Genomic DNA, 20,934 nt, shown 5'->3' with positions numbered 1-20,934 from the left:
CCAGCTTCTGCCAATCTAGCAGTTCGAAAGCAAGTAAAAAATGCAAGTAGAAAAATAGGAATCACCTTTGGTGGGAAGGTAACGTGCTCCTTCGACGTTTAGTTATGCTGACCACGTGACCACAGAGATGTCTTCAGACAGCGCTGGCTCTTCGGGTTTGAAACGGAGATGAGCTCTGTCCCCTAAAGTTTGGAATGACTAGCACATATATGCAAGGGAAACCTTTACCTAATCTCCCCATCATTTGTTTCTATCCTATCAGTTTTTCCAAGCAGTAGATCTTCCCTTATTTCATATGTCCATGTTTTTTTAAAAGTCAACTCCTCCTTTTTTATATAAACTTGGTGCATGGGGACAGAGGTGGGGGATTCTTTCATTTTCTAAATTAAAGTTGAATTCCAATAAAGAGCAAAGTTTACCAAGAGTAACGTTTACTTAAAAGAATGAAATGTTAATGTAACAATAATATGATGAAAAAGGATGTCTCTCTTACTCGCTCTTGATCATTCTGCCAAAATTTGGCCAATTAGCTGAAAGCCACCCCTTCAGCTAATTTTGCCTGTGATTTGTGGGGGAAATCCTGCCCTCCAAATATTTTCCCTGCGGCTCATGGGTGCTGAAAAGGGCCAAATGAACACCTAGAAGTTGGCTTCTTCTGGAGCAATAGTGCAGAATCTGTGCCAACTCAGTCAGTAACTGAGCTGTCCCAGCTTCCCAAAGCAGCCCCTGTTGAAGGTGTTTGATGTTGCAAACCAAGGCCCTCGGTGGTGCTTTCCGGGAAGAAGCAGGTTGAATTCCACCTGTTGGCTCCTAAATCAGAGCCTCTTTTCTTACATAATTTCTAGGGTGAATATTACATCCTGGAATACTGAAATCAAGTGACACAGGTTTTTATTTCCCCATAATTCTATCTAGGTATTGTACAGAAAAAGTGGTATCTGTATCTGTTTTTCCTCCTTGGATACAGATAGGGGAGGGAACATACACATCAAATTTGTGCTTAAGTGGCTTGGACAGATGTTGGCATTGGCTTATTCCAGGATTCCCTCCCAGCCCAAGTGTTTCAATCAGGCCTCAGTACCCAGTTTCTACTTCCCCGGCTGTTGGGCCTGCAGGGTTGGCCAGCCTTGGAGGCAGGGTAGAAAAAAGAAAAAATTGGATCCACAGCTGGGAATTCCTCCTGACAGCAAGTATGCCTGATTCCCAGTATTTTAAGAAAAGCAGCTAAAAATATTGTCCACCCACCTTTCTTAAGAGACATGGACTCTAATCTCTTTCCACCTCCCATCTGTCTGAAGAGGCAGTTCTCTCTCTCTGACCTGGTACTTTTAAAACGAGGGCAGCCTTCAAAAGCCCCTCTGCTCTCTCGGCCCCCTGGCTCTGAGCTGCAGCATAACGTGAAGATGTAGTTGTCCCAGAGCCCCCCCTCCTGCACTCCAAGGCCCCGTCACCCAGGGCTCTAGCTGGCCTTGACCATCTTCTGGGGCAGTTGAAGGCCATAAGTGGAGTGGACTGCCAAGTGTCCAAATTTTGATCAGATGACTTGGGGGGGGGGGAGCGCTGCAACGGCTTTAACTTTGGGGAGGGTTGGAAGTCACTTTGTTCGGTGCCATTGTGACTTTGGACCATTGTTGAACAAATGGTCATAAATCGAGGTATTACCTCAGCCCCTGTCTGATGATCTTTGCTCATCTCACTTTATTCCTTACTCTTGGGAAAGTGTTCTCAAGCAGCATCCATTTAACTTGAAAGTGTTATTTGTTGCCTCTGCTTCATTTTTATTAGATAATTTCTCATGGATGTTTTTATCGTGGTTTTCATTCTTTAAACTTTGGACTAGATTTTTTTTTAGTGCTTAAAATGATACACGTGAAAGGCAAGATATCAGTTTCTACATATTTATGTGCTGCCTATCACACTAGAAAGCAGCTGTGGATAGCTAAATGTATTTATATTATATTTATATATTATATTTATATATAAATAAAAACTGGACCTCTTCATGCAATGGACAATGGAATGTCAACAGTTGTAAAATCTTTTCTTAGCTTTTCTGCCCTCATGATGCGATGTCATCTGTTCATCCAAGGGATACATATTTTGCATAAACTGCATCAGGAATAATTTCAGTTATATTGATGACTTACATGCTGAATCTTCTAGAAACCCCTTTTTTTGATCTGGCAGTGGTTCGGTGATTCCGTTTTTTAATCAAATGCATTGCAGATATCAAGAACTTGCTAATAAGTCGAAAGGTTGAGGAGGCAGATAAAACACAACAGGCTCTCGTACAAACACTGTTTCCCAGGAGAGGAATATGCATGAATTGATTGAGTGGGGGAGGGTGAGGCAAGAGCTGGCCATGTTTTATGAATGAGTTTGCAGAAAACAAGATGTTTCATTAAGGATGTTTGGGCTGAAACTCAGGGAAACAGTTTCTGTTGTTCTGAAAAGTTAACAAAGTCAGTTAGTCAGAGTTGTGCTTGGATTCTAAAAGTTGGAGAGCGAAAAGTTGCCCAAAGACCTTGGAAGAATTGTTAGCATCATCAAGACACTTAATTCAAGGGACAAGGGGTTGAACTGAAACGGGGAAGATCAGTGCTTACTCTATAGGGCTGAGCCCCAGTCCAAACACAAGGTAATATTTCCTTGGTGATTTTCTATAAATCAAAAATGGTATTTTTCATTTTGGGAAGTTATTTGCACAGAATTTTAAAATCTTCCCGTTCCTTCTGAATTGTTAAAATTAGGTAATAATTGAATACCAATGTTTTAATCCATTTGATTTACTCTTTGTGCTGAATGTTGCTGCCATATGATGATGTGAGTTCTCCTTTGTTAGAGGTCTTCAGAAAGGTTAGGCAGTCACTGCCAAAGAACTTCCAATGGATCTTGTTTTGAGCAGAGAGTAGAGCAGAGGTCTTCAAACTTGGCAACTTTAAGATTTGTGGACTTCAACTCCCAGCATAGCACATAGCTGGCTGGAGAATTCTGGGAGTTGAAGTCCACAAGTCTTAAAGTTGCCAAGTTTGAAGACCTCTTGCTCAGAGCAGGAGTTACCAAGTTTGGGGACTCCTGGGGTGGAGGATGAGTTACATGACCTCTGTGGCTCTTCCAATTTGGTGATTCTATTCTTCTCTTTATAACTAAAAGGACTTTCTTTCTAATCCCAGTTTTGCAATTTGAGGAGTTATATTCCAATGTACAGGTGGCAAGAAAATATATTAGGAAGAGAACGGATAATCCTCTCTACCTCTGGTAATACTAGAACTTAGATTTTGTCTGTTTCCAGACAGATGAAATAAATCCATAAATACCGTCTTCTGATTTTTTTCAATAGGTTACTGCTATAAGATTTCCTGGTGGCCTCTCATCCATATCCTAACTAGCTCCTACCGAGCTTTTGAGATCAGCCAAGATAGCCTAACAAACCACATATGCATAAGAGTTCTAACAAATCTCTGGGTACCCCCCTCTGTGTCATTGATGTGCAAATTCTGTTTTGAGCAGATAGGAAGAAGCAATACTGTATTTATCCAAAAGAAGATAATCCCAAATTTAACCCCCCCCCCAAAGGAAGAGTAAATAGAAAAAAGCTAATCAGAAGAAATTCCTGTCCAATGTCCAGTTTCCTTGTCACCTTAGGGCAGCCAACTCCAGAGAAAAGGCTACATGGAGTTCCCATGTGAAGCCACTCCCCCTTGTCCCCCCCCCCCCCCCCAATGCCAAGAAAAAATAAATAAAAGCAATAGCTAGCAAGAAAATGACTTGCCTCTGAAATAAGCTACTACTTGGCAACAATAACTGATTCCCATTTGAGTTTAACAGCAATAATGGTCATTCATGCACAGAAGCACGTAAGTATGAGCATGTTAATACCCATCTCGCTCCCTCCAGCAGAGCAGGGAAAGATGGAAAGAAAAGGATGGGGACGAGGAAAAGAGTGAAGGAATTAGAAGTGTACTGCAGGGCGTTTGTACCCCAGGGCTTTTCTGTTGGAATGTCATGTTTTCCTATCAATAAGAGACCTGCAGATTTCTAGTGGGGAGGGGGGGGTATCTGCAGACCATTAACAAGGTCTAACGTGCCTTCTGTTTTTTTTTCCTCCAAAGGTATTTGTATCAAGTGTGGAAAGGGGGTATATGGGGCCAGCCAAGCGTGCCAGGCCATGGGGAACCTTTACCATACCAACTGCTTTACATGCTGCTCTTGTGGTAAGTTCCACATTTATACTCAGACAACAACGCCTATACAATTCTTGCGTCTTGTGCCCCCCCCCCCCCCCCCCCCGTTAAAACTGAACCCTGCCAGTTCAGGGTGAGTTTTGATTTATGGAAAAAGTCTGACCTGAGAATGAATCAATTTAGAACAGTGATCTCAACCTTGGCGACTTTTAAGTCCTGTGGACTTCAACTCCCAGCTGACTGGGGGATTCTGGGAGTTGAAGTCCACAGGACTTAAAGTCGCCAAGGTTGAGAAACACTGATTTAGAAGGCGTGCAAATGGGAGCGATGTGCAAAAGTTGTGATTTGGCCAGAAAGGGAAAGGAATGATAACTGTGGCGAGACAAGTGGCAAAATACGTATCACGATATTTCACATTTTGTACTTGTGTGTGCCCAGTGAGAGAAGTACTAAGGAAGAGAGCTTGCACCATGAAGTAAGAAGAATACAGGCTGAGTCATCTTGGCATTGCTGTGGTGGTTAGGATGGGGGCACTTTGGGATTGGCTGAACATGATCTGAAATGGATTTGAAACAATGAACGTCCTTGTCAGGGCTGAATTATGAAGCTTACAGGGAATGCCAGAGAGACCTTCAAAGAATATTAACGGAGGGAATGTATCCAAAGGGAAGGGTCCTCCCCACCTGTATCTCCCCCCATGTACCTGGAGATTTTCCTCAGAGGCCTTTTTCTACTAGTGGAGTTGGAAGGTGCTACTTAGGAGCAATGTGGCCTGTTACTGTACTGGTGGTCCTCGACTTAACAACCAAAATTTATGTTGCTTAATGAGATATTTCTTAAGTGAGTTTTGCCCCACTTTACGACTTGCCCTGGTTGTTAAGTGAATTGTTGCCTTTGTTAAGTTAGTAACAGGGTTGTTAAGTGAATCTGGATTCCCCATTGACTTTGCTTGCCAGATGGTCACAAAACAAGATCACATGATCCCAGGACAACATGTGACCATGGGGATGCAATGGCCATAAGTGTGAAAAATGGTCATGTCACTTTTTTCAGTGCTGTTGTAATTTTGAACGGTCACAAAATGAACTGTTGTAAGGGGAGGACCATAGTGAATAGTGACTGTCATACAGACTCCGAAGGAAGAGAGGAAGAGACCTTCAGATGGACTCGCTTCTATCCGCTGACCAGTCAGCCTGGAAGCTTCCTTGGATTGTACAGAATCTTGAATGACTTTTCCCCAAATGTAAGGATGATTCTTTTCTCAAAAGACCCAGATATTCTTGGGAGGGTTTGGGGAGCAGAAGCGGCTGCTTTTGGGGTCACTGGAGCAGCATCCCTTGATGGTTTGTTGTGTGATTTCTAATCTCAAGGTTGTGACAGATTGTAAAACATTGAAGGGCATCCCATTCTATTAAAAACAGATTTCAAGTAAAGAAGTATTTAAAACTCAACCCATAATGATTCAAATCAGTTGTAAAGAGACACTGCAATGAAGACACAATATTTCTGAAACGGAATAAGAAAGTGCTAAAAGAATGGTGCGTGTTTTCCTTGGAGGAAAGGGAAATCCAATCAGTAAACATTTGGCAGAAAACACATTGGAAACATCTGTTCACTCTCTACTTTGGATCAAATGTTATTGAAGTGTGGGTCTAGAACTGGAAACATCTGTGATCAAAACATGCTTAATTGGGAAGCTCAGTGGTAATCTTGGGGAAACTACTGTCTCCTAGCCTAAGATGACTTTTGGGATTATTGAAAGAATAATATGACAAGCCAACCATGTGTAGATGGTGGCACAGTAGTTAGAAGGCAGTACTGCAGGCTACTTCAGCTGACTGCCAGCTGCCAACAATTTGGCAGTTCGAGTCTCCCCAGGTTCCAGGTTGGCTCAGCCTTCCATCCTACTGAGATTTGTAAAATGACCCAGATTGTTGGGGGCAAGAGGCTGATTCGATAAGCTGCTTAGAATCAAACCGTGAAGCACCGTGAAGCGGTATATAAGTGCTGTTGCTGTTGCTTTGGCTTCAGGGATCAGAATTTCCATAGCTGAGCAGTATGGCTGTAAAGTGTGACATGACTGCATTGCTTAGTGACCTGGTTGCTGTTGAAACTCCAGGACCATGGAGATTATCAAGAGTGAAGAAGCAGGAAAGGGGTACGGAGGAGCACGCATGGCAGGTTCGCGGGGGGCTAGGTTGTGGGTGTGAACCAGTGGAGAGCTCAGGCAGGCAATAAGGCCCAGTAATGACTGTGTGCCGGGGAACAGCGGCTGGCAGGGCTGCTGCAGAATCTGGGGTCTCCTACTCGGTAGTAGGGCTCCTTTGGGGGAAAAGTGGTAGGAGCAATTCACAAATGCAACCCGCAACCTTCCCTGCTGACTTCCTTGTTGGCTTGAACTGGAAAGAGTGCAGAGGAGAGTGACAAATTAAAGGAACTTCAGATGTTTGGCCTAAAGAAAAGACTTCATAGCATTTTTCCGATATTTGACGGTTGTCACAGGGAAGAAGGGTCAGATTTCCCATAACTCTCCAAAGTCAGACAAGAATGGAGAGCAAAAGATCCAAACTCAAAATAAGGAGGGATTTTCTAAGCTGTATCAAGTAGTGGGAATAACCTGCCTCCTGGGCTCAGGGAAGGCAGCATCATTGGAGGCTTCCAGCTGTGGGGGTGGGGACAGTATTTAAGAAGTTGGAGGTTGCTCTCCTCCTCACCTATCCACCTCTATGCAGCCCAGCAGGCAAGAGAGAAGCCTGAAGTCTTGGGCGCTACCGATGGGGCTTTGGGCTACATACCTGCTTTTTCCTCACTAGGATAGACAAAACCCAAACAATGCAAGAAAAGACTGCTCATATATTTTAAAGTTAATATAATTAATAATATTTGGATTTGTGGGATCCATTGTGCTCTCTGAGCTGGGTGGCTTCCCTGCAGGTGTTTCATTACACAACTAGGCACCCTCCACAGTGCTAGAAGGGAGTGAGGTTGCCCCTCTGTTTATAATCAAGGGGCTGAGTGAGGGTATTCCTGGATTAGGTTGTTGATGTTTTTGTCTGGAATTGATCCTGATGTTACTCTCTGCTTATCTGAGCATTGGTTGCTTGGTGAGGCGATATCTTGAGGGGTTGTTTGTTTGTTTGTTTGTTTGTTTTCTTTTTTGCTTTTGAACTGTGTCCTTTAAATCAGTGGTCTCCAACCTTGGCAACTTTAAGACCTGTGGACTTCAACTCCCAGAGTTCCTCAGCCAGCAAAGCTGGGAGTTGAAGTCCACAAGTCTTAAAGTTGCCAAGGTTGGAGACCACTGCTTTAAATGGTATGTAGATGTTGTTCAACCCTGAGCTATAAATATTTTCTTCTATTGATACATCTGGGTTTCTTGTTGAAAAATGTGGATTGCTTGGTAAGAGAACATTTTAGTCCTATGTAGTCTTTGGCCAGTCTTTCTCTGCATTCCATACAGAATGCTTATTTTTTGCTATGATTTGTATACAAACAACCTTTTAAAAGAATGCTCTTCTACTCTCTTCCCCCACAGTTCTTCCCTCTGCCCAGAACTTACCGTATTTTTCAGACTATAAGATGCACTGGAGTATAAGATGCACCTAGATTTCGAAGATGAAAAGAAGAAGAAAAATAGTCTTTGGCCTCCACACGTCCAGTTTTTGCTCTTCATGTCCCCCAGGAGCATTCTGCAGCCTCCCAAATGCTTCATGGATCCTGTTTTTGCCAAAAATGTGGGGGGGGGGGTTTGGGAGGCCAAAAACAGGGCCATATTCGGTCTATAAGATGCACAGACATTTCTACCCACTTCTGGACAGGGAGGGGGAGTGCATCTTATAGTCTGAAAAATACGGTATATTTTTAACATTCTTTGGATGCTAAAAAAAAATAAATTATCTCCAGCAGCCGTGGGAACCAAAACAATGTGGAACACAAATGCCCCGTCTGGCTGATCAGAGAAGCTTGGCATCAAGCCTGCTCAAACAGCAAATTCCTCCTGTGAAATAGAAGGTTTTCCATATGATGCTGTCCAAAGAAAATTGTCATTGGGAATCAACGAAAGAAGGCTGTCCTTGCTCCTCACATCAGCTCCGTGTTTCATTTTCCTCCATTCTCAATGTCACAAAGTAGAACTGGATCCATAAGCCATAACAGGATGGTTGAAGCTTCTCCAGTTTTGTCCTTGGTTGATGTGTGCTTCTCCAGCTCTCCTTGCAGCCATTTTGACAAGCTGGTTTGAAGAATATGCTAGATTAGGGAAGAGGGTCAATCCAAGGGGGATACCGTTTGGCAACTTTCCTCTCAGGGTTCACAGCAAGGAATCCTGGTGAAAGCCATGATGCATTGATGGCCCAAAGGTTGCCTATTCCTCTCAAACTCCATGCTTTCAAGGACAGTTGCACCTGCCTCCTCTGGCACTGCAGAATTTTTAGGTCAGGTCACTTGATACTTGACTCATAGGGAGGACGCACTCCCTTTTGTGCAGCTGAGGAGCATTTCAGGTGCACCTGGCAGAAGAGCTCATCCTCGTAGGCTTGAAAATTGCCCTGATGGAGGTTCCTATATAATGTAGTTTGGTGAGTGGGAATGTATCCATACAATGAATACATGTGTGCAGTTCCTATATAATTTAAGCTTCTACAGCAGGGGTGTCAAACTCAATTTCATCAGGGTTGTGTTTGACCTGGGGGGGGGGGGGGATAGGGGGCATGGCCAACTCAACATCACTCGAATTGGGGGCACCTGTGGTAGCCAAATGCTAAGGCAAGACTTCTCTCAAACCCCTCCCTCCCTCTCATTATAATCTATCTCCTTCCTTTTCTTCTTTTCCTTCCCTCTTCCTTCTCCTTTCTTTCCTCCTTTTTCCTTCCTTGCTCTCTTCCCATCTTTCCCCTCTCCCTTTCTCCTTTCCTGCCCCTTCTTGCATGCTCACATGCAAAAGGGAAAACGTTTCTCTCTCTTTTTTTTTGTTCGTTTGTTCCTTTTACTAGCTCTCTGCCAGTGAAAACGGAGCCCGGGCCCCGTTTCAGCTGCAACGGTGTCCTGCAGCCCTCTGCCAGCGTCCTTTGCTTTTTCCAGGGCAGCCCCGTAGGCCACATCTAAGCACCCCAGGGCCTTGAGTTTGACACCCCTGTTCTACAGGATCCTTGGGACAGGTTCTTGCCCTTTGTAGTTTGGCCGTAGTTCAGCTAGCTGAGGGCATCAGTAGGCTTCCATTGCTGTTCTCTGTGCTGAGAGGCATTTTAGAATCTGCAGGAGGAGGATGGGGCTGTCCGCCTAAAAGGCATCCCAAAGTCTGTGCAGATGTTGAGATCTTGGCGGCTGTCTTCCTTCTGGAAAATGCCTAGTAGGGTCCCTTTTTGTGCAGTCGTATTCCTGGTAGTAGTGAATGGGGTTCCTTTTGTCTTTTAAGAACTGGTAGAGCTGTTAAAGGCATTCAGGGGTGCAGAAAAATAGTTCCTGGGATGACCCTGCATAACATGGAATTTTGCTCAAGGGGGAGTTCTGCTGCTCGGACACACGCATACCCCAAGTAGGGGACCGGAGCAATCTAGTCCTGCTTGAGATTCCCGTGGTCATTCCCCACACACTTTCAAACAAATCAGTGGAGGTGCATGAGCTAAAACCCGCTCTAATAAAAATTGAAATTGAAATTTTGAAGAAGCTACATGTGAACCAATATTTTTGGGACCTCAATATTAATATTGGCAGCGATCGATGCTGTTGAATAAAGCAATGCCCCTTTTAAGAGATGCATAAAGTACTAACTTTGGAGAATGAATAATAAATATAGGAATTACATATAAAATGTAATCCGTGTAACCATCCCCTCTCATATTCACCCACATGTGTGTGTGTGTGTTACTTCATTCTCAAAGAGGTGGTTTTTCCCAACCCTTCAGTGTCTTAATATTGAAATAATCTTTACTCAGGTCAGTGTGCAGGGGGTAGAGCTTTCTTTTGTGAACCTTTTCAAAGAACAGCTTGCATTCTTCAGGGCGTACATGTATGTGCATGCTGCGAGGTAGGGAGTGGGGGAGACACAGGACTGCCTCTCCCCTGCTTAAATTGTCAAATTGCAGACGGGGTGAAATATAGCTGAGCAAGTCAGTGACCTCAGCCTCCAAGAATGCTCCTTGTTTATGTAGCGCTCCTGCTATTTAGCAAGAAGCCTTTTGTTCTGGGCAGACATGTAAAGCCAGGTTTGTGTTTATCGGCCAGCCGAAAGCTTGTGCGATATGAGATTTGCATCCTAATACTTGTAGTAACAAGACATACGCAGCCCCTCAAAAACACAGTGCTGAGATCTTTTACTGTGTCTTGGAGATGCAGGGTGGTTTTTGAAAAGATTTGCCGCAAACATTGAATTCTTCCTTTTGCAGAGCTCTGATTGACCGATTGGAGATTGGAGAATTGCACTGGCTTTGTTTTGTTTTAAAAAGCAACTTTTACCTCCAGGTTCTGCTTTGATTAGGCAGGGACATTATTACTTAGAGGCCTGAGACTTCTAAAGTATTTTGGGGTCTCTTGAGGTACTGAATGACTGGGAGGCACACTGCTGTGGTGCAGAAATTGTGAGAGTGTGTGTATACTTTCTCCTCGGGATTGTCTTTCCCTTCACCACAAAAGGCCCTTTCAGCTTGTCCTGGCCTAGTATCCGATGTGTCTCCACTTCCATTTGAAGAAGGAGTGGAAGCGTTCTCACTGGGGTGCCCCTGCAACAACCTTAGCATTAAACAAGGGTGCCAGTCTCAAGGCCGGATGTGGCCTGCGGGGCTGCCCTGGAAACAGTGAAGGATCAGCCGGCAGTGCCTCTGCCGGCAAAAATGGTCTCACAATCTCCTAACCTAACTCAGCTCCATTTTATGCTGAATAAACTAAATTATTTATGTATCTTAGACAAGTATCTTTAGATAGATTTTTACTCCAAAAGCATTTTATTAAAATACATTTGATAAAAATAAAAAAATCCAATTTAAATTTTAAAAACCTAATTTTTAAGTATTTTTTTTAAAGAAAATCATCTATTTTTATCCCCCCTGCTCTAGAATGGCCTGTTAGAGTTCCTTTCACATTGTGGTATGAATGAAGCTGTTGAATTCATTTTATGGTAGTCTAATCCAGCTACTCTTGCTATCTTCCCAGTTTTTCTAGTTGCCTTTACTTTGTCCATGTAGTTCTCTTACAGAGATATTTTTAATTTATTTACTTCTATATTGCCCTTCCCCCTTCTCAATCTGACGCTTTTCAGGTATTATAATTTATATGTGGGATTTGCTGTCTGGGATGAATTATAAACCCAGTGTTCCTATCTGCTAGGTCCCCAGTTGACATGCTTCCTGTCCCGGAACAGCCTTTCCAGCATCAACTAATTGGGAAAAATAGAGTGGAGTGGAAGAAATGGTTACTTGGTGGGATTTGGAGTCTTTTGGTGCCTAAGCTACCATATGTCCCCCCCCCCCCTTTCTACCATTTCACACACATAACTTAAATACGGGTTGTCCTTGCAACTAAGCACAACCACAACATTTCTGTTGCTAAGTGAGACCGCTGTTAAGTGACTTTTGCCCCATTTTATGATCTTTCTTGCCACAGTTGTTAAGTGAATCACTACAGTAACATGATTGTTAGGTGAAACTGGCTTCCCCATTGAATTGGCTTGTCAGAAAGTTGCAACGGGGGATCCTGTGACCCAAGGAAATTGCAACCGTCATAAATCTGAGTCATACATTCCAAAGCATATGAATTCTGATCATGTGACCCTGGGGATGCTACAACGGTCGTAAGTGTGAAAACGGTTCATAAGTCACTTTTTTCAGTGCCGTTGTTAACCTCAAACGGTCAGTAAATGAATGGTTGTAAGTCAAGGACTTCCTGGATCTCAGTCCCCTATCTCTTTATTTTTGGAGGTTAGTTGCCGCTAAAGCAGTGGTTCCCAAACTTGGCAACTTTAAGACAGCTGGCTGGAGAATTCTGGGAGTTGAAGTCCACAAGTCTTAAAGTTGCCAAGTTTGGGAACCACTGCGCTAAAGCATTTTGGTTTAAATAGCCTTGTGAATGGATTTTTGTTTTTTGTTCTAATTGCTGCTGGTCTTGCAAATGGGCTTTTGCCTATGAAGGCAAAATGAACTGCTCTCTAGTTCTTCACCTAGACTGGCAGGTGTGAAATGGAGAACCACATCCATGAATTCCCAAAAACTGGTCAGGCCACATTGCTATGCCAGAGGATGTAGCCAGGTAAAAACCACAGCAGGAGGAAGGAAGGAAGGAAGGAAGGAAGGAAGCCCTTCATCTGGAAAACACTCTCATAGTTGGAGACTCTAACAAAGCTCAGGAGCAGGAACTTTCTTTCTGGAATAATTGCATTCTTAGAGCAGAGGCATTGTGGGACTCAACCCCAGGCGAAGAGTCTCTCTCCCAAAGGGGTCTTTGGAGGGCAGGAGAGCTTTCTAGCCTTCTTGGCAAGGCTTCTTCCGTTCTCCACTCTTTTTCCAGACTGCTGGCTAAAATGGTGGACAACAGAAGAAATGAACTTTCTTAAACTGTATTCAGGTAATGGGTCTGCAGCTGTCCTTTGCCATTTAAATGCCAGAGGTCCCCCTAATTTTTATGAAAACTCAGATGTAGAATATCTTAGCAAAAGTAAACAAGCAAAAAATGGCCCATTTTTCATGAAAATGGGCCCTTTTTGTTTAAAAAAAAAAGCATGGATAGCCTTTAGGAGGCTTATAGAGTGCTCCTGGGGGCTGGGGGGGGGGGAAATTGAGCAAAAAACAGCCTGTTTTTCTCTCATTTCTGTGCTTTCCAGCCCCCGGGAGCACTCTGCAAGGCTCCTAAGGGCTATGCGCGGCCATTTTGGTGAAGGGCCGGGCGTTTCGGGAGGGAAAAAATGCTGTATTCAGTGTATAAGATGCACCCAGATTTTCAGCCTCTTTTTTGAGGGAAAAAGGTCCTTCTTATACTCCGAAAAATACGGTAGCTATCCTTAGTAAGATATGTAATTTGAAATGGCTGAGTAAATACAAGCATATTTTTCAAGTAGACAGCTATTTGAAGTTGCAACTGCCAAAACATCTTAGGGAGATATTTACACAAGTGAGATTCGAACAGCTTAGCACAATGGTCTGCCTTTGCGGAGCGGCAGAGGTGGAAGACCTGGCTCACATCCTATTTGATTGTTGCCTGTATAAGAGAGCGAGAGACAGGTACCTTGCTCTGTATCCTAAACAAATGACCCATCGGGATCCCCATATCAAAATAACTTAGCTTATGTGCGGCCAGAATCTGAAAATAACATTTAACACAGCATAGTATTTAAGCAAAATGGTTCAGTTGAGATTGGCATGTGTGGGACTGATTGGGATAGATTGTAGGGATGACACCGAAATATAATTTTATTATATTTTATGTAGCTATATATTAAATTATTGTATTTTATTCCAATTCCATTTTAAATTGTTTTTACCGGATTTTAGTAATAATTTGTGTTTGGAACTCTGCACTTTGATATGGTCAAAGGGCTAATCAAAGAAGTAAACTTTTTTTTAAAAAAACCACCTAAAACTAAAGTAATATGGTTCTTAGGGTCTTATAACAATCTAACTGGCATAGAGGGTGTTCTCCTTTTCTGCCATCAATTATTCAAGTTCCTAGAAGTATCTCCAACAATGTTTTAGGATTATAATAGAAGAGTATCTGTAGCTCAGGGCTGACCTGTGGTCCGCACTGGGGGGGGGGGGGGGCTGGATGGCAGACTTAACATCACTGCTGCTGAATCTGGGGGGTTTGCTTCTGTTTATATTACAGCAGCTTGCCCTATCAGTGTTTGGGGGGGGGGTCCTCCTTGGTGGTTCCCTAGTTACGGTATTGTTTTCTGCTTGATGATAGTTTGCTTATCTGGATATTATCTGCTGGTCTTTTTGTTTCCTTCGTAGCTTTTTTAATTGCCTCTTTTGAAGGTGTGTAAATATAGTCTTTCTATCTCTGTAGAGGACTGGTTTGTCTAATGCCATGCTTTCTGCTTCCCACTTTTCGGGATTTAACTTAGTCTAGGATAATTACAGTTTCCCAGTTGAAACTATGGTTTAGTTTGTCTATGTGTGGTGAGATAAAATAGGTACAATATCCTAATCAAAGAACTACTAAAGAGAAAATCCTGCCCCCCCCCCCCAACACTAACAGGGCAAGCTCCTGTATGTAAATAGGGAGCCAATCCCACCTCACTCCCACTGATGACGTTACCTAGGCAGGTAGGTAAAATGTCTCTAAGCAAACAACCAAGTTAAAATTACAGTTTTAGGAACCACAAGACACCAGGAATGCCATTTCCAACTACCAGTTGAAATTAATTTTTAGCCTGGTGGTTGATCAATAACTTTCAGTCAACCGGTGTCAGAGAAAAATGTGCTGCCAGTGTTTTCTCTAGTGAGGAAATGCAGAAAATGAGACATGTTGAAGCAAAACAAATATTGGGGGTGGGTAGATGGGTGGATTCGTGACGTGGGATGGCGGTGAGTGATTGGCGTGGCACCAAAGTAATGTAAATCTTTAAGGTGTGCTAGACCAACTGATGACTGCCAATCCTTAACAAATTGTGGACATCCAGACCATATGCCCAAGTTAGTTTGGATGCACTGCCAGGTAGTTCATAGAATCATAAAAGTTGAAAGGGGCCTAAGAGGTCATGTAATCCAACCCACCACATACTACAGGATATGATACACCATCCATAATGGGTGACTCCGCAGCCTCCACTTTATTTTCTGAAAATGAAATTTTAATTAGAACTATGACAATTGGTTTGGCGTGAGGTATCTTCAATGCGAGATGAATACCCAGTGATATGTTTCTGTCCATAGCTCTCCGAGGGACGCTCTTGAGGTTCTTTCCCAACATCTGGTGGTTGGGAGTCTGGCTAGGGAAGAAGAAGAGATCGATGCTCAAACTGGCCAGGACTAAGGGATTAGGAGCTTCAGGTTTCCCACATCTGGGAGCTGAAGGGTTTCTATCTTTAGATGGGGTGGCTCTCCTTCATTCAGATGTGGTGCACGATCTGAGGTTTTTCCTGGGCTTGTCACTTCTGCTGGAACTGCAGGGAACAGCATTTGCCTGGGGTGCCTTAGGACCTTGTTTACCAGTTGCTTCCATTCCTGGAGGCCCCCTGCATTGTCACACATGCCTCGGACAGCTCCTGATGGGATTGTTGCAAAAGATGGGGACACATGGAAACATGGAAAATTATCTGGAAGCTTCAGTTGGTCCAGAATGCAGCAGTGTGGGAAGTTAGGAGGGCCTCTCATTATGGCCCCTCTATGTGGCAAGTTGCAGTGGCTTCTGTAATAAAACTTGCACGGAACACTTTTATAATGAAACACAAATAAACTTTAATCCACGGAAAATACATTTAAAAAATTTAGAACTAGGAAAGAGAGAAAAGAGAATTGGAGGATGATTCAGCCCCCTTCATGAGAAGTTTGAGTTCCATCTGCTTAGCCAAACGTTGGATGAAATTGTTTGAATTGGTTTTTTGTTGATGTGTATACAGAATGGAATTCTGTGGGGGATTTTCTTCACAATCACCCATGTAAAGTAGACCCATCTCATTTTGTATATGAGAAAACCGGTTAGTCTCCTCAGCCTCCCCTCCTTCACTTTGTCTACAAGCAAGCTCTTGCCTACTCTAAGCTTCCGTATGGGTGTAGATCCTAAACAAGTCCCTACAAGCCACCTCCACTTAAGGGCATGGTAGAGCAGGGGGACGGGACGGGACAGGACCAGACTTTTTAAGTCTGAGTAAGAGAGGGCCTGAGCAGCCTCCCCCCTCCCCCCTCCCTCCCCCAACTCTAAAAATATTCTTCAATGTAGTCCAAACTCCAGTAGCTCCTCTGATTCTTGGCAGGAGAAGGCAGAGCAGATGATAACAACAGAGAGAACAGGGGTAGGGGCGGGGGATTGGAAATTATTGGATATAAAATGAAAGCTTCAATGTCATTTCAGAAAAAATATAAAATATTAACTCTCAGTTCCCTCCCTCCCTCCTTTCTGCAGAGTGGGCTAGAGATGTTGGGTTGAAAGGGTCCCTGACTTTTTCCAAAAGGAATCGTGGCTGGGAAGAACAATTCAGGGGAGGGTTAGGAACAGGGCATGGATGAGTTGGAAAAAGAAGCATAGGGCATCTTGGCAACTTTGGGGATCAAGTGATCCCCACATGTTATATAAGTGCCATAATTGGGACTGGAATTTCCATGGCTAAGCAATGCAGCCATAAAGTGTGACCGTGCATAATCCTGGCACTCTCTGTTGCCATCACTAGCCAAGAATTATACATGGGTTAGCAAATACTTCTCCCCCCCCCCAACACAAGCAACCTTGGTAAGATAAGAGGCTGCTTTCTCTTCAACTGGCCTCTCTTCCGCCTCCTCCCCCATCTCCCCCTTTTGACCCCCCTCAAAATGCCTGCCTTGCAGACCAGAACACGCAGCTCGGGAGCTGCAAGAAGCACAGAGCTGCCGCCGCAGGAAGCACCAGCACCGTAACAGGAAACCATAGCAGCGTGAAGCCACCGCCCTTTGGGGGGCCATTTTCTCTAGAGGGCACTTCAATCCCACCCCTCACCTCCATGTCCTTTAGGGCAGTGGTCTCCAACCTTGGCAACTTTAAGACCTGTGGACTTCAAGGTTGGAGACCACTGCTTTAGGGCCCCTGGACTCCACAACCTGGGGAACCAAAGTATTTCATAAAGGGCCCCATGGGTGGTCGCAGAGAGGATCAAGGATCATGGAGTCCAGGGGCCCTAGTGGGGGTGAGGGTGGGATTGAAGTGCTGCTGAAGTCATAGATACAGATGGACTTCCAAAGACCTCCATTTTGATTATAAGGCTTTGGACATAATCACTTTATTCAGCACCGCTGTAACATCAAACTGTTAGTCGTAACTCAAGGACTACAAAAAAGTCCCATTCCCCAGGGAAGTAGAAGGAATAGACTTGGAGCAGACCCTGCTGGAGAGGGAGGGGTGGGTGGGAACTGATCAAAACTGAGGATAACTTTGAAAGCAAGGCAATGCTGTAGCCCTGTGGTTCTCTTACAGCTTCTTCTCCTTCAGCTCCGGGGGTGGGGGTGTAGGTCTTATGATGACTTCAGCCCAAAGTCATAAGATTTGTTGTCACGAGGTATGTTTTTTTTTTACTTCTCCCTACCCACAGATGGCTGCATGTCCTAGGAAGATCCTCTGCAAGTAGAAACTTGCTAGTTTGACTTCTAGACTGTTCCTTTATAGTAACCTTCCCCAGCTTAGTGTCTCTTCTCAAGCAACATTGATTGCAGGACGTCAGCATTGAAAACAAGAATCTTCCAATGACCTCTACATAGAACACCTTATATTCATAAAATACATTGCATTATTTCCCCAATTAGGTAAACGGATTAGTCAAACTGCTGGACATTTATAGGATAAAATTTGGTTACATTTAAGGAACTGTAATAAGTTGAATCTCAAAGTTTTAGGTAATCCTGGTCAGAGTGATCAGGATATTTAATTAGGTGTGGAATTAGCAGCTCATGGCAAGTCCCAATATATAATGATCAGTAAATTTGATTTCCCTGAGCTAAGGAAAAACTCAGAAGGTCCCATTTTTTGTGTATTGCCTTGACCCAAGAGAAAATAAATTTGCCAAAAAGTGGGGTTAGACATGCCAGGGAGAAAAGTAGTTTCCTCCAATGTGTGAAAATATATATCCAGGCAATGGATTCAGTCTTGCTAATAGAAGCTGATCTTTGACATAGGATCATGTTTGAGACATAATATGAAACTTGAAATAAAATCTTGAGGAACTTAGTCCAAAGGGGAAAAGAATGGTTGGCACCTATCTGGGCCCCAGACAGTAATTGCAGCCAGACTTGGGGGCTGAATGCATTAAAAGTGCAGCAGGAACATTGAGTATAAAAGAATGTTTCAAGAACTGTATCAGGTTTTGGGGCTTTTTGAATGACATGTTTCATATGCAGCCTACATTTGGTTGTGGCTTGAAATACAGTGCTAAGATATTTGGATGACGTGATCTGCTCAGTTGGAGTATTTGATTCCTGGGTGTGTTTAAGATATTTTGTGAACATCAGCAGTTCATTTTACTGTGCAGTGCTTAATTTCTAGGGCTTCTGCATTTCAATCTTCATTCAGGGCTCAGAATGCTCCATCCTGGTTTCCCAGGTTGGGAGAATAGTGTGAATGGAATAAAGAATCAATATAACCCTTAAATAATGAATGTGTCCCTACTAAACTCTGTCAACAGGGATTTTCTTGGAATTGTGATTCTGAGAGTAGTTGCATCTGATTTTTGGGGTTGAGTTGTCATAGAATATGTAGATAGGTGAATAACAGAATGTTAACAGAGTCGGAGGGAACCTTGTAGGTCATCTAATACAACCGCCCTCCTGCCCAAGCAGGAGACCCTATACCATTAATGACAGATGGCAGTTCAGTCTCTTATTGAAAGCTTCCAGTGATGAAGCTCCCACAACTTCTGAAGGCAACTTCCGTTCCATCGGTTGATTGCTCTCGCTGTCAGGAAATTTCTCATTATTTCTAGGTTGAAAATCTCCTTGAACAGTTTCCATCTATGATTTCTTATCTGGCCTTCAGGTGCTTTGGAAAATAGCTTGATCCCTTTCTCTCTGTGGCAGCCTTCAAATATTGGAAGATGCTATCCTGTCTCCCCTGGTCCTTCTTTTCTCTAGACTAGGCATGCCCAGTTCCTGTAACCATTCTTCATATGTTTTACTCTCCAGTCCCCTAGTCATCCTGGTTGCTCTTCTCGCACTCTTTCTAGAGTCTCAACATCTTTTTTATAGTGTGGTGACCAAAACTGGATGTGATACTCTAGGTGTGGTCTTACTAAGGCTTTATAGAGTGGTATTAGTACCTCGTGTGCTCTTCTGTCTATGTTGGGATTTTGGAATTTATGTCAAAGATTAGAGTGGAAGTTTAGGTCATGGGCCACTGTAAAATCTGTGAATGCTGCATATAACTTCACAGCTATATTTTGAAGAGTATTTCTCTACCACGTGTTGCAGAATAAGTGATAAAAAATAGAGCAACAGTTTTAAATCCAGTTTGTTCCTTGACTAATTATCTATGTCTAACCAGTCCTAACATTTTAGGGATAGGTTTCTGACATATATTTTGCTGGTAGTGTTCAGTAGACTGATGATGGGACATGGTCAGTTGGAAGATTCTGATTACCTTCCTTGCAAATAGGAACTGTTAAGGCAAGACCTGAGTCTTTGGGAATCATCATGGTATATGATAGATAGGTAGATAGATGTAAACAGAAAGGCTAATACCAGAGTCCACCAGTTGAAATTATTTTAAAGAATCTCAGCTATAATAAAATCTGTGCCTGGCAACTTGCCTGGGCTGAATTCTTTGAGTCCTGTGCAACTTCAGCCCACCGAGCATAAGTGAACCGTCAATTTAATTGAATTCTATGTCAAATGGAAATCATCTATCGTATATAGGATTCGAAAACAGTTCTCCCACTTGACACTGGTACCATATTAATTAGGGAGCTCAGGATGGTTTAATGCAGGGGTGTCAAGCTCTATTTCATTGAGGGCCGCATCAGGGTTCTGTTTGACTGGGGGGGGGGTGCTTGACATCACTCATGTTGGGGTCCCTGTGGTGGCCTGAGTGCTCTGCCAGCGAAAACGGACTCCACGCTCCGTTTCGGGCTGTGACTGCCTCCTGCAACCCTCTGCCAGCAAAAACAGAGCTCGGGAGGCCTCCTGTGGGCTTCCCGAGCTCCATTTTTGCTGGCAGAGGCACCACGGGCCAGTCCTTCATTGTTTCCAGGGCAGCCCCAGGGGCCAGATCTAAACACCCCGAAGGCTGGATCCAGCCCCCGGGCCTTGAGTTTGACACCCCTGCTCTAAAGCACTGTGGTAGTACAAGCATTTGGAAGTTAATGAACATCTTGGCCGAGTCCCAGAAAGCTACAAGATCAAATTGTTTTCATTAACTTCTAAGTAAACTTAAACTTCCTGAATGACATACATTTATATGATTGCATTATATTATATTATATTATATTATATTATATTATATTATATTATATTATATTATATTATATTATATTATATTATATTATATTATATTATATTATATTATATTTATTATATATATATATATAGCACTTTTCCCCTTCTGTTATGTGAAAAATTGTTTTTATACCCCAAACTGTAGTTTGAGCGGAAATTCCTGAATCCCTCTGTTCCTCTCCATTGTATTGTTACCAATCCCCTTTTGTTAATATCCCCAAAATATTAAAGGTCTGACAGTGTAATATTTTTAACAGGGAGAAGATTACGGGGGAAAGCCTTCTACAATGTTAATGGAAAGGTCTACTGTGAAGAAGACTTCCTAGTAAGTAAGATTTTAGGCATCTGAGTCTTGTAGGAAATTAATGTGTGTACAAAGCTCACAGGCAGCTATATGTTAAATGAGGCTCCATTTCATTTGTGTGAATTGCAAAATCAAAGACAAATTGTGTATAATTGGTTAAATCCTTAGGAAGTTGGGTACTAAGGGTAGCAATAAATTATTATTTTTTCAAGTTACCTTGATTATGCGCCTCTGAGGAGCAACTGTAGGGCTTAAGTTCCAGAGAGGTGCTGGTAAAATTCAGTATACTAGCCTTATAACTATCACTGTGTGAATTTGTGCACAGATTTCTCCTTATTTTAAATATAAATTA

The 20,934-nt window shown here is 43.1% G+C and overlaps 1 protein-coding gene across 1 annotated transcript in view; it reads left to right on the top strand.

The window, feature by feature from the left end:
- WTIP (WT1 interacting protein) overlaps positions 1-20,934 on the top strand; it is a 55,439-nt gene that overhangs the window by 10,027 nt on the left and 24,478 nt on the right. Inside the window, exons 2-3 of the mRNA XM_032230653.1 lie at positions 4,113-4,214; positions 20,536-20,603. Of these exons, the coding sequence (XP_032086544.1) occupies positions 4,113-4,214; positions 20,536-20,603 (170 nt within the window). The remainder of the gene's footprint in view (positions 1-4,112; positions 4,215-20,535; positions 20,604-20,934) is intronic.

The sequence above is a fragment of the Thamnophis elegans genome, chromosome 14, assembly GCF_009769535.1.
Source record: "Thamnophis elegans isolate rThaEle1 chromosome 14, rThaEle1.pri, whole genome shotgun sequence".
Lineage (NCBI taxonomy): Eukaryota > Metazoa > Chordata > Lepidosauria > Squamata > Colubridae > Thamnophis > Thamnophis elegans.
This window is presented reverse-complemented; position numbering and strand designations above follow the sequence as displayed.